At 35.3% G+C, this 15,459-nt stretch overlaps 1 protein-coding gene across 1 annotated transcript; it reads left to right on the top strand.

Annotated features, from left to right (window-relative positions):
- Window positions 1-1,472: 1,472 nt before the first annotated feature.
- On the top strand, window positions 1,473-15,459 carry LOC127872312 (sodium-coupled monocarboxylate transporter 2-like). Its single transcript, XM_052415641.1, has 13 exons — window positions 1,473-1,814; window positions 2,907-2,975; window positions 3,330-3,381; window positions 6,878-6,945; window positions 7,499-7,572; window positions 8,532-8,628; window positions 9,131-9,219; window positions 10,002-10,114; window positions 10,464-10,534; window positions 10,924-11,010; window positions 14,680-14,858; window positions 15,066-15,146; window positions 15,354-15,459. Exons 1-13 carry the CDS (start codon window positions 1,473-1,475, stop codon window positions 15,457-15,459), a joined length of 1,428 nt encoding a protein of 475 aa, XP_052271601.1.

Genomic DNA, 15,459 nt, shown 5'->3' on the forward strand with positions numbered 1-15,459 from the left:
TTTGAGTATAAAACAAAGTTTACAAAATCTAAATAAAGTGGTATATTACGTGATGGACAAAAACATGTAATATTTATTTATTTATAACCCTGGAAAGATTCATAGATACCTTATAAATAAAGAATTGCAAAAGTTGTCACTGTTGGCATGCTTATAAAAAGGAACAGTGTTGTGTATTTCTTCTCAAGCTAAAGTAAAACTTACCGGTATATTCAGCACAAAATAATTTATATGCTACTCCATTAAATAAAAACAATTTAATATAACGACTTGATACCATTTACCCATGTTATGACTCGACATCATACATCCGAATGTCGAAATGAATGTCGAGCTGGAATGCCAAGCCAGCTCGACATTCAAAAATAATTGTACAACATTATCTCTGAATGTCGAACTGAATGTCGAGCTGGAATGCTGAGCCGGCTAACCATTCGAAAATAAGTATACAACACTATATCCGAATGTCGAACTGAATGTGGAGCTGGAATGCCGAGCCAGCTCAACATTCGAAAATATGCATACAACACTATCTCCGAATGTCGAACTGAATGTCGAGTTGGAATGCCGAGCCAGTCAACATTCGAAAATATGCATACACCACTTTATCCGAATGTCGAACTTAATGTGGAGCTGGAATGCCAAGCCAGCTCGACATTCAAAAATAATTGTACAACATTATTTCAGAATGTCGAACTAAATGTCGACCTGGAATGCCGAGTCAGCTAAATATTCGAAAATAAGCATACAACACTAATTCCGAATGTCGAACTGAATGTCGAGCTGGAATGCCGAGCCAGCTCAACATTAAAAAACAATTGTACAACATTATTTCCGATTGTCGAACTGAATGTCGAGCTGGAATGCCGAGCCAGCTCAACATTCGGTAATTTGAATGTTGTGCTAATGTCGAACGTCGAACGGCGAGCCAACTTTACGCACCTACATTTTTAAACAGAAGCGTTAACGTAAACACACTTCAATCATTTTGTCACATAATCGAAGGTCTTATATCACCTAGTAAATGATAATAACACCAATCATAAAAATAGTCACATAAAATGAAAGTTCATTCAAGCTACCTCTTTACTTGGGTCTTTACTTGATTTTGTTCGGAGGTTATCGTACGAAAGTAGCACCGTAATGTAATCAGTGAGTCTGGTAGATTTTCCCATCGGTCCAGCATTAACATAATGTTAGACGCGTCTCTTTAATTTAAAATTCAAATTGATTTTTTGCAATTTGTAGTATTCAGATACTTGATTTAGCAAAAACTTACATGCTCTCTTGCTTCTAAATCGTGAGGTCAACTTTGTGAACCATATGGTTATTTGAAAATATTTTTTTTAATAAATCGGAGTGTGTAATTTATTCTCACTTACATTTATTTAAAGGTGTTAGTGAATTACTTGATATCTAGCCGTATTATTATTTTCATTCAGTTTAGAATTTCAAAAAAGGAAACACAAACAATGTCTGACCTTGTAAATTCATTCCATGTCTTGGACTACGTTGCTATGGGAATGTTTTTTCTCGTTTGTACCGGGATCGGCGTCTACTATGGATGTTATAAGAAGCAGAAGACGACAGAGGAATATCTCCTTGGTAGCAGACGCATGCATCTAGTTCCGGTTGCGATTTCATTATTGGTTACATACCAGTCGGCGATTTCCGTGCTCGGAGTGCCATTGGAGATTTATGTGTACAACACGATGAGTTATTACATGTGGGTCGCCGTCATGATTGCGAACGCCATTCAGGGATTCTTGATTGTGCCACTTGTATATCCTTTGGGAATCAGCAGTTCGTACGAAGTAGGCCATAACCAACCTTTGTATATATGTCTTCCAGTAGCCAGTTTTTAACCAAATACATGTATTTACAGGGCAAATAAGTAACGTTCTAACACAATATATAAATGCATTTGAACTGTGCTTAATATAACCTAAAAAATATGAGCTCTTTTGCAAGTTTTTGCAGACTTGTTTGACAATCATTATCGCAGTGTAATGTATAAACGGGTACAAGTAATATCAAACAGTCTGTGTCAACGTTTTACTTTTGAATATGATTAAACGGCAAAGTGAAGTGTTGCGAGGCAGTGTAGTATCAACTTAACATAAAACTGAAATAAACTTTGAATAATAATTATAAAGAGGGTTAAGCTGTAGTTACATGTACCTTGTGAATTATAAGACTAATTGAAAAATGACCGTTGCCGTTCGGATATCGTATAGTCTACTTCTCATCGAGATTGGGGTAATATGGAATCTACAAAAGCCATGGTGGTATGTATTTATTCCGAAATGTAGTATACTTCATATTGGTACATATACTGGACTGTCAACCACGACGACGAAGAAAAGAAAAGTTGTAAAATGTCGTATTTGTTTACAATTATTAGTTTGTATTGATTAAAATATCACGACTAGTATATTACATTACTTGAAAAAAGTTTTCATATTTTCAGTATATTCGGTAATAGATTTTACTGGGTATGTCTACCAGGTTACTACCAGTTAACTATAGATAACGCCAGTATATTGATCATCATCGTCACGTGGTAAACCCAGGAATGCAAATTGTGCACGCGTAGTGAATTGTATATATTTTATATATAAAATGATGAATCAAATTGCGTTATTTATAGTGTGTATGTCACCTATTTTCGCGATGTACTTTCGATTTCACATCGCGAAATTTTAATACCGAATATACTGAAAATATGAACTTTTTTCAAGTAATGTAATATACCAGTCGTGATGTTTTAATCTATATAAACTAGTAATTGTAAAAAAATACGGTATTTCACAACTTTTCTTTTCTTCGTCGTCGAGGTTGACAGTCCCTTTAAATGTGCACATATTGCACTTTGCTACTATTTGCTTGGTCCGTTCTCTTTTCAGTTCTTCCGTAGGAGATTCAAGTCGAGAGCCGTACAGTTACTGGGTACTGTTATGGGAATGCTGCAAACGGTAAGTAGGCTGGGCTTTCATTAAAAAATAAGTTTCAACAAGGCCAGAACTAAGCTAAATTTGTTTTAAAAAATTTAGAATTATTTTTTGAGTTAATATATCATGCATCAAATTTGAAACAAAAAATAATAATGTTTCTGAAAATAAAGCTTTAAAGTGAAATTCGAAGGTTCACTGCACAGGAAATTCGTTATATAAGTGAACTTGTTATGAATTGTTTCGGCGATATAATTCACTGGCCCTAAATATATATTCTTACGGATTAAAACAATCATTTCTCTCCGAACAAAATGTGTCTGAAGTTTGCTTATTCCAATTTTGAAATGATTTATTGTGCGCATGATTTACTTATAGCTGATGTATATGGCCATTGTTCTTTTTGCACCTGCTTTGGCACTTGAAGCAGGTACGTTTCGCTTAAATTCTCATATAACATATAACTATGTTGACGAATAATTTCTTTCTGTAGTTGTTTCTGCATCGACCATTGTTTAGTAAATGTATGGATAACATGTGTATACAAGTTATCAATACAAGTGTCGTTGATTCCGTCAAATCTGAATTGAGTCGGTCATCAACAAACATAAACGAACTATGTTATAGAAGCTATATATGACGTTAAAGCTGCAAAACCAACGAATTCCGTAATGCATTTAAGTAATATTTCCGTCTACAGTAGGTTAATGAACAACACGTATATTCTGGAGTTTAAGTTTGTGCGTTTTTATTGTACTTTCCATAGTTTTTGGATAGTGCTGTCTTTTGGTGAATTAATAAGTTGTTGCTTTACACTAAAGCAAAGTTTAACAACAATCTTGTTTGAATTTCATTTGTTCATCACAGTTGGATAAACGAGAAGTTTACTTTGATAAGCTTGGTTTGCAGGAGAACAAGTACAGTTCGTCTAGCGCGATTTCTGCCATCCACATCGCATCACCGTGATTCAGCCCAGAGTGGACAATTACTATCTCACCACGATACACCGTTGAACACGGTGATTTCGCCATGGCGAATTGCGGTGTCAGTCTTTGCGTTATCGGGAAATTGATCTCACGGTGGACCACCATGATCGCGGTGGACCACCGCGGCCTCGGTGGTTCGCTGTGAAATACAGGTAAATGTGAATGAATATGAATATTTTGATATTGCAGACCGTATAATTTTTGCAAAGTTCTAGAATGTTTTGTTACATTTGTATGTACATTTGTATACATTGTAACTTGATTGTTAAAAATCGTCATTATTTTCTATTGTTTACCCTCGTTCCAGAATAATTTGACATGTCGTACATCGAGCGTGATGTACTTTATATTTTGTTTCTACAGTTTCTGCGTGAAGATTTATTTGTTGTTTATTTCGAGAATTATTTGTTGTTTTTTTAATATTTCGGAAATGCTTTCTCGTTTGTGCACGTATAGCTTGCGGTATCCGGACAAACGGCACCCGGACAATCGGCACCCAGTTTTTTTTTGCATACGCGGACAGTCAGCACCCTGTAAATTTGTCGACCCGGACAATCGGCACCCGATTTAATTTAATACCCGGACAAACGGCACCCGATTTAATTGTATACCCGTTCAAACGGCAACCGATTAAATGCGATCGATAAAGCCTGTCAGCACCTTGTTGAACTAATTCGTCTAATCCGCTAATTGCTTTGGTGAAAGAGATGATTAATAAATCCCGTCAACAAACTGTGTTATCAAACCAAGTCGAAGTCCAAAATTCTATTGCATAAACGTAATACAACGTTACAGCACAATAAATAATAGTGACATTATATAAGTGTGGATTGATTAACGTTATCTGCTAATTGGTTTAATAACACCTCTAAACAATTTACAAATACCAAAGACAATTAAGCTGAACAGAATTAACAGGTCATCTTGTCACCAGTTGTTTATAAAAAAATATACACGATATTTTACCGAGCGGAACTGTCTTTTTTATTAAGATCGGATTTAGTGTTCGTGTGTCGTATGAATAGATATCGTTGCAGGAAATTAAAATGATCCGTTGTTAAACGAAAGTACGGTTGACATTAAATGCATTATTTTTCTCTTTCAAGATTGTGTTAGTATGATGATGCTGCATTGACATTTCTTAAAATTGACAAGAAAAAATGGCGATTATTTTATCCGACGACATAAACAAAAGTTTGCCTCTACAAGTTTTCCGGAGAGTGCAAAACGCATGCAAATCGGGCCATCAAACTGGAAAAATCGGTATCGAGATTACTGTGTACACTGTGTATTGTCAAACACGCGTCAACTCGTGCGACATCGTGGCCTAGAGCGTTTTTCTCAATCAGTGTCCGACAGAAGTGATACATTAAAGCGGGTATATACCATTTTGTCAAATATTTATGAATTTACATAAACTGTGTAAAAAACGTATTATATATATATTTCAATATAAATTAAAATAAAAGTTAAGAAGAACATGTGTCGAAAAATGCGAAATAAGCCAGATATTTAATTCTGAAAATGAAAACGCCTGTACAGCCGAATTCGCCAGCATGTATACCATACATGTACGATCTGCATCTAAACTTAACGGTTTATCGAGATGACGAAGGCTTCGGTTATTGTAGGAAAATATGTACGTCACTATCGGCTCGGGCGCTAATTTGTCTTTGCTGCATTTTATGAAATTCGGCTTTAATGTATAATTTTTCTTGCCTATTTTGTGTTATTGTAACATATTTTATCAATATATTACAATTAAACACATATGAAAAATCGTATATACCCGCTTAAAATTTTTATTTTATCTCCCAGTGCTTTACCAATTATCGGTAACTGTTAGATCTTCATTATTTTTCGCAAATTATTATATAATCGTCATTATTGAAAATCGCCACTAATATTGTCGGCTGGTTTTGTTTTTCACGCTTTTTGTTTTCTGCAATTAGATGACGTTGAACATTGCTTGATGAAAAAATTATGTAATCGCTATCAACTTATTATCCCCATAATTACCGCTATGTGTCGTCACAATTTACAAATACGTTTCGTTTCACCGATTTGTAAATGTTCCGAATTTGCAAATTTTGTTAACGAAACGTTTAACCGTCGCCGCTTGTTTTAATTAATTACAAGCGTGAATCGATTTAAATTAAAACCGGTGCATCCGAGGTATTACTTCAAGCGCGGCCGATCAACCTCACCATTACCCAAACAAAATATATGAACATGTATACAATATATAATTTGAAAACACCACAATACACGGAGATGATATTTTTTATCGCAACGATTCTGTCCATATATAGCTATGAACGGGTACTTTGAATAGGGTGCCGATTGTCCGGGTGCCGTTGCCCGGATACCGCAAGCTATACGAGTACAAACGAGAACGCATTTCCGAAATTTTAACAAAAACAAACAATTTTTTAAATAAACAACAAGTAAATCTTCACGCAGAAACTGTAGAAACAAAACATAAAGCACATCACGCTTGATGTACGACATGTCAAATGATTCTGGAACGAGGGTAAACAATAGAAAATAATGACGATTGTATACATATGTACATACAAATGTAACAAAACATTCTAGAACTTTGCAAAAATTATACGGTCTGCAATATCGAAATATACATGTTCATTCACATTTACCTGTATTTCACAGCGAACCACCGAGGCCGCGGTGGTCCACCGCGATCATGGTGGTCCACCGTGAGATCGATTTCCCGATAACGCCCGCGGTGTTCAGCCACTGTCGACGCGATCTATCATGTTGGAAACACCTTCCGATCGCGGTGATTTTCCACGCTCACGAAAAAGTGTCCACGGTGGGAGTGAGGTGGATGGCAGAAATCGCGCTAGATGTAGTGTACCTCTATATGTTAGACGTTATGTTATGTTGTTGCTTTTATTATGTTCCTTCAATGGTTTTCAGTTGCTGGAATACCATTGTGGTTATCCATTGTTGTTGTTGGAATCATTGGAGCCGCATATACTTCGATAGTAAGTAACAGGCATACAATTGTTTTAAACATGCTTGTGTAATTACCTTAAGCCATTAAAGCAATACTTAAAAGTATTATAGAAAATATAGATACTTGAAAAAGGTCATCTTCGGTAAATGCACACATACGTGCTTAATTCGTGAACTTCTGTCTTCATGATCATCACATACGACATATACATTTTTTGAATTAGTAGAATCATAATTATGTCTTCATGTCTTTTAACTACGAGTATCATACATTTCAGGGCGGAATGAAAACCGTCATATGGACTGATGTGTTTCAGTTCATCATATTGTATGGCGGTCTGACAGTTATACTTGTTTTGGTGGGTCGTTTGTATGATACGTATGTTTAATGAAAATGTATTATATGCCAATTCTTTGTATATAATTTGATTAACTTAATTCGTTACTAGGCAAATGTGAAAATTCAATGAAGTCTTAAGCAAGGCGTTATGTATTCATAAAGTAGTTATATATTCTATACACGTATACATTCTATTTTCAGGTTGACGGTTGCTATTATTTGTTACATGATTTTGTTTACAGGCTCTGATAGAAGTTGGAGATTTTCATAAAGTCTTCAAGGTAGCCATGGATGGTAAAAGAATAGTATTTAATGAGTAAGTAATCCCACTCGAACATGCATTTGATCGTACAAATTCGGTTGTAATTTGGGTAAGCGCACTTTATTTTAATATTGATAGACATTGACTAATCCTAGCTTCAGATAAGCGTTTACAATTGAGATGTTAAAATATATATATTAACAAAATATTTGCATTTCTCCATAGACGAAAAACAACAAGAACAAAACTTCTTTTGTCAAATTACCCTAAACAACTTCGCAATCGTGAGCAATATGTTATAGACGACATCATTTTAACTTTATCGCTGTTTGCCATCCAACAAATTACACTCAATCGAAATGTATTTCTTTAATAATATCCCTGTGGTATTCGTGTATATATTATTGACCGCATCTTACAGAATCAACCCCGATCCGCGAGTGCGGCATACTATCTGGGGTTTACTGTTTGGTGGCGTTTTTAATTGGTTACCAAACTGTTGTAACCAGTCGGCAGTACAGCGGATTTCTTCTATGAAGTCAGCTAGAGACGCACAAATGTAATGCGATTTTCATAAATTAACTGTTTTCGCTAATTTTCTAGTCACTTGTTTTGCAAACACGAACAATTGGTTTACTACAACCACACACGGACAAACATATGCAAATAAATGCTGTCATGTATGTATAGACATTTCGCGAGTAATGACGAATGAAAATCACGCTTCAGTGTTGGAAACAGGTGCTCATCTAAAACAAAACCTTAGTCTACAATCAATTCTTATTTGGTTTTAAGTGTTTTTTCAATAGGAGCTTTAACATATGGACTTTTATACAAAATTATACGATAACAGATGATTTAACTTCAACTTTGTTTTTGATGCGTGTGTCATCTTATAGTGCTCAACCGATTGTTATAACAACACAATTGGTGACCCGGAAAAGAAATGGTATAATTCCGTTAAACATTTTCAGATCTTGCCTTTTCAACGTTCCCTTGATATTTGTGTACAGTGTAATACTGACATTAGTGGGCCTGGTACTATACGCCTACTTTGTGGAGAAACAGTGTGACCCTTATCTATCTGGGGCCATTAGCAACTACAATCAGGTAATAATTATCTAAAATAAAGTACAAAGTAAGTATCAAATCGTAATAACATTGGAAGTCTCTGTAAATTGTATTTAACATTTCAATAAAACGTTTTAAGATATCTATTGGAGGTGGCAAATGAAATAAATAATACTTCTTATATCGTTTTGAGTATACTTTACTATGGCTGTACAAAGCGTCTGTGTGTCCGGCTCGCCAAAATCAGAAGAGCGTGTTCCAACCAATGACACGCCTTTTCTTGCCTGATTTACATATTGGTTATAATACTTTTTCATGAAAATATTTCATAACATTACCCGGGCCCGAAATGTTGCTCATGTTTAGTCTGATGTTTCAGCTGATGACGTAGTGTGTTATAGGTAATGTTCTTTACCACACACGAACTGATCGTTCTATTTGTGTTAAGTCTCGCTTTACGCTGTCGCCCTAATTTGTCGTAAAGGTGTTCGATACCTCAGCATGACGTGTCCAGCTGTTTATATTTTGTCCGCTGTTTTAGCTGATGCCGTACTTCGTCATGAAGGTGTTCCACAACGTACCAGGACTCTCTGGTCTGTTCATTGCTGCATTGTTTAGCGGTTCTCTCAGGTATTTTAGAATATCCGATATGTAATCGGTTCTCCTTTCCATAATATATATTTAAAGCAACGTTTAATAAATGTCGACGAAAACTCTAGATAATGACACTTGTATATAGAAATTATCTGTATCGGTATAGAGTAGTTGGCATTGTGAATGCGCGAGTTTCTGCTGAACGCTCGTTGATGCCCTTTCATTACACAACTCGGCTAAAAACATTTGAAAAGCTTTACTTTTTTCCTATTCCGATTTGGGGAAATCTTTGAAACTGTGTTACTGAAATATTGCAAAGATTTTTCACTTGTTTATATAATTACATGTAAAAAAATGAAAACATTCTGCGCGGAATATATATATATATATATATATATATATATTCATGTATAAATATATATTGATTAAATAAAAACTCCAACTCTATCCGTATTATTATATTATTATTTTCTTTCCCTAAACTACTCGCACTAAACTTATAGGTGACTTTCCCTTAATTAAGAAAAGTTCAAGTTGAAGTCCTCGCATGAAAAGCACACGAAGTCGAGTATCAATGGTGATGACCGATTCGTATTAAATTCCGTTTTATCGTTGCACTTCGAAGCAAAACTTGTTTTAGAGAAGTCTTAGTTTTTGTTGCACGTGATCATATCAAAACATAAAATACTGAGAGCGAAAAAAAAACGTTTAAACTGATTTTGATTTCATGCGATTTGGTTGCATGCTTGAAGCAAACTTTGAAGGACGGTGTTCATAGTTTGTAATATGTTCAAATTGTAATACTGGTATACTTTCAGCACGCTGTCATCGGGGATCAACTCCATGTCAGCCAACACACTTAAAGACATTTTGCCAAATGTTCTTCGTAATGCACAGCAATACAACCAGACCGTTATTGCCAAAGTCGCATGTAATTCCTCTCAATACATCAGTCTGTTATTTTAAGTGTGTATTTGTTTCGTAAAGTTTATCATATGATATTATAGTTAATATTGTGTTCGTTTAATACTCTAAACATATAAATCATGTGCAATATTAACAACAATAAATGACAGTCCCTTATACCACAATCGATATGTATTGTGGAATTGCTCTTGTACCAAAATCAATTGCAATTCCTAATAACACAATCCATATGTACTCACCAATGTCGAAATTGATGAAAGTATCAGCTATAGAACCATTTTTTAAAAGATATGTCATTTATCAATTTGGAGTACTATGACAACGTACTATTTATGTACATTTTGTCATTGTAGCAATGGTGTTCGGAGCTATGGCTGTTGGATTGGCATACTTGGCAAAATCTTTGTCAGGTCCAGTAACACAAGTATGTTTAATTGTATAGCGCATCTATTTAAGCAGAAGCCACAGATCATATAATGATTAAAAGTCTTGTTGTTATGAATATTAATATAGGTCAAGGCATTTGAATGTCAATAAATAGTATTTTCAATGCCGCGACTATTTGTTAATATATTTCAGCTATTGAGCTGATATTCTTTTCTCTGGTAACTCTTGTTTACAAGTTGAAGTTTGTATGCATTTCTGAATATATTTTGTTGTGTTGTAAACTTCAATAAAGATATTCACTTTACAATTACAATATCTTCCAAGCTAACGCTGCCAGAGGAACATTTCATAATCCCTGTATTGAATGTTAACATTTTTGAGTTTGTTCCGCCTAAATTAAATGCACTGACTGCGTGTCACTTGCAGATAACCTTGACGACATTTGGTGCAGCAGGAGGTCCAATGGCAGGCATATTCTTCCTTGGGGCAGTATTTCCACAGGCTAACTGGATTGTAAGTACGCCAGGTGTTTCTTACGATTATAATAATTTCTAGATAAAAATGAAATGTAAGAACGCATTACATTGTTTTGACGGTCTATTGATTGACTGAAAGCATTCAAAGCTCATTATTTTAATTTTTCTCTTCGGCTCAAATTGTTAGCGCAATCTTTGAGAACCAATATCTTAAAATAGAAAAATCATACACTTTGGTTCCAATACATGTGTATAAAGTATATTCTAGTGGATTTACGATCGGACCACTTTTCACAGCTTTTGAAACTATAATCCAATTTCTGGTTTACACAGCGACCAACATATATACGACTACGGATGTTAAAATTGTTTTATTTAAACAAATCGGCATAAAATATGTTGTACAATTGTAGGTAAAAGGTCAAATAGATTTTTAACGAAGTTAAACATCGTTTCACTGTTTATATGTTTTGGTAAAGGTAAACTTAGCATTTAACGATTACGGTGAGCTTAACATGTCTATGAAGACGACAATTTGTAAATTTATTCATAATTAAAAACAAACACGTCGTTCAAGGGTGCATTCTCTGGAGGAATCCTAGGTTTGGCCATAAATATGTGGATTGCTATTGGTTCTGTGATGTATGGTGCCCAGGCAGTGCCATCCCCTCGCGTCTCCATCAAAGATTGCTCCGTTCTGAACTTCACGGACATCTTGAGCAATCGTACGTCGACGACCACACCGACATTTGCAAATACAACTTGGCTGTATACAACGCAGTAAATGAGAGTTTGTGTTTTATTTTCCCGGCGGACTCTGTATCAATAAACTAAGTAAATTTGAAGTAGAAGAGCCCTGTATTATCAAAGTAGAAATAAACGCTTTAATTGCGACTGATGTGCGAGGCATCATAAATACGTTTATTATCAAATTGGTTAATAAATATGTCCCGTAAATAAATGACATTACATGATATCAAAAGTATTTAGGTTATTGTGGGACTAATAATAATAATAATAATAATAATAATAATTATTATTATTATTATTATTATTATTAGTAGTAGTAGTAGTAGTAGTAGTAGTAGTAGTAGTAGTAGTAGTAGTAGTAGTAGTAGTAGTAGTAGTAGTAGTTACTGTAGTATTATGCATACTGCATAAGAGCCATTTTCGCATGACACGTGCATGTCACCAATGGCGATATTGTTTCTTTTAGGATGTCGAAACATCCAGATGGTTCGCAGCTTGCCATTTATGACTTGTCCTATATTTACTTTGGGCTGATTGGCACATTTATCACATTTGTGAGTGGCATCCTGATAAGCATATGTACAGGTGAGAAGAAGTATCAAACTTGAAAGTAATACTACTTACGTACCTATCAGCAAAGTGAATTCTTATATAAAATATACGTGCAACAAACTAAGGTGGATCTAAAGGTTTAAAGGTGTAATAAGGTGTAAAATTATATTTTATCCGGTTATATGAGCAAACAATTGGGAATGTAGCTATTGTTGTTGAGAAATTGGACTTCGTTTGTTTGTATAACTTTCATATTACACGAAAACTAATCGGTAAGATATTGGTCAACATAAGTTTGAATGGCAAAACTACTTGTTTACACAAAAGCCGTCAGAAATGTCTCTCAATTCAACTTCAAAGGGTATGTTTGTTTATCCGGAACAAACCTTAATGTATCCATTATCAAAGAATTTGATGGTTATACAATATATATGAGCCGCTGAAGTCTGCAATGCTAATCAGGGATTACACTTTCCGCTTTAATGGCATTTTTGTTTAAAGGAAATATTGTTTTAGCGAAAATTCGGTTAATGCGGAAAATGTCGTCCCTGATCAGCCTTTGTGGAAAGCACATTCTCATATAGGGCGACACTTTACGCACATGCATTAGGCCCCGATTTCAAATAGCGCGGATCATGGTTGTTACTTAGGAAGCGCCAGAGGAGATTTAACACGTGAGGAGTACATCTTCCCATGTTTGCGGCGTGTCTGGAAAGGCCACCTGATATCATTACAACCGGGAGAAAACAATGTCTACAAAAACGTAAAAAATATTTAAGTCTCTATGCTTTCATATTTTTTTTATACATCTCATCTTACTTGATCAATCGAATCGCAGCTCTGAAATGCATATTTGATGACACATAGCAACACATTACGTTGGAGTACTTAGTAGATACATCAGTCGTGTTAGTATGGCGTGCACGTTTTGTGTACTTCTTTCTGCACATGATAAGAAATTTCAAATTATTGGATCTGAATTTGCAAAGTTTGCTGTAAAATAAAAAGAATTATCAATAAATGCGTGGAAATATTGTGCATATAAAAAACAACAATTGACCTTTGCTGTATAAATTATATATGTATATATGTTTCACTTTGCGCGTTATAAAATAAGAACATACAACAGTTGGATTTGTTTGTGTTTTAAATGATGTTGAGTATAGTTGCAAATATATTTAGATTCTTTATTATGTTTTAGACGACTAGTGGCCTCAACGAGCACGAAATTAATGTGGTACCGATTAAGGCGTTGGAATTAACGCAGTATTGGAATCGTGCCCAAAACCCAGCTTGAAATGAGAAAAAAGTATTATGTATGGCTTGGAATCAAAGGTTATTCGACTTGAACAAAACACAGTTGACAATGTGTACTATGGGAGATTCAGTTACGAACGAAATTGACCATTTTAGTGTTAAGTCAAATAGCGGTAATAAGATATAACATTTATTTGTCAATTACATTAACGTTTGTTTATTCAAAAATTGTGTATTGTAAAGTATACATACCCTATTATATATTGCAATCTATGAATTTAAAATTAACAGTTTCAATGTTATTATATGTATTGCTTTAACAAAAATATTTAATGTTATTTGTGTTGTTATTCGTGCATGCTTACAACATTTTAGCAATAACTGCTTCAATAACCGCCATCGTTCGATTTTAATCATATATTGTGAACACGATGAATCTCTTAAATGGAACAACTAACATGTCTGAAGTATGACATGAATTTATTTCACAGCAACATTGTTATTTTGATGTCTACTTACGCTTTATCTCGCATACATTATATTAAATACTGTACTATTTTACGACAACCTAAACTGCACAGAACCGCATCATGCTATTCTGGTACGAAACTTCACGTTTTCCCAGAGCGATTCGTATATATATTTGTAGGAAATAAATCACCAAAACTGGCGCAACACATCCTTAAAGGCATTTTCTTTACTTCTTCGACAATGTCAAAAAGGATAGTTTTTTCATTTTCAGACGTCATACATTATGATGTGTACTTTTATAATTGCGACAAAATAACCAAATGCAAGATAACAAAAATATTGACAAGTTTAATTTAGACAAAAACTATGGTCAAAATTAACTTCATAACGTAAATCGTCCGATCGTGTATAAACAAATGGGAGATTTCAAAACAAAAAGATCGGCAAACAAATACTAGTTGCTGGTCAGTACGCAAATAGCACTACCTAGGGCCGTTTAAACGAAGTCTCTAACAAGTGCTACATTAGAATGCATACTGCATAATCACGACTGTATCAGTTTTGTTTTGTGGCATATACATACAACAATTTTCTTAGACTTTTGCACTCTTAGTCTAGATGTCAATGGATGAACATGAACTTTCAAGGGCATGCTATTCTTATCTTTATGCTCCAGCACAAGCAGAACCAACCGATACAGACCTCACATACCCTTGCTGAGGGAAGTAAAAGGAGGAAGAGGGTGGTACGGAATAATTTGGATAGTAACTGGATTACGAGGAGACCTCAGCTGGAGCTTAACGACTGTCTCATGGTCGAGCTGCGTAACGAAGATATAAGAGCCTTCCGAACTTTGTGAGGATGCCTCCTGCGATGTACGATGAAATTGAGCAAAGACTGGCATCAGCCCATACCAACGAGACATCAAACTGGAGAGCAACTCTTGAATCAGGACTCAAGGTTTCTATCACCCTAAAGCACCTTGTCTCTGGCTCCAAGTACCGTGGGATGCAATATGCATTTCGGGCCCCCACAACACCATAATTTAGGTTGTGCGTGAAGAGTCTGTGAGGCCAACGTCTACGAGTATGCTCATCAGATGCTCTTGCAGCCTGACGCTGAGGCCCAGTTGCGCCAACAGAGGTAGGGGTAATGGTGTCAGCAGTGGTGGCGGCAGGAGGGATGGGAGCAGAGGTATCGACAGGGGTAACTTCTGAACATGAAAATAATGTTCACTTCTAAATACAATTTTGAAATGTAAATTTGAAAGTACAAAGATGCAAATGAAACGAAAGTGAATTGATTTCAATACAATTTACTGATCGTCAACAACAGCCTCCGCTTCTCCAGGAGCAACATGGTCAGTATCAGCCTGAGGGCAAGTGTCTGGACTGGCAGCGTCAGCAGAAGGAGCGTGGACCTCGGCATGGACATGAACCGTTACCTGGGTATGTGA

Source organism: Dreissena polymorpha, chromosome 3 (assembly GCF_020536995.1).
Source record: "Dreissena polymorpha isolate Duluth1 chromosome 3, UMN_Dpol_1.0, whole genome shotgun sequence".
Taxonomy (NCBI): Eukaryota; Metazoa; Mollusca; class Bivalvia; order Myida; family Dreissenidae; genus Dreissena; species Dreissena polymorpha.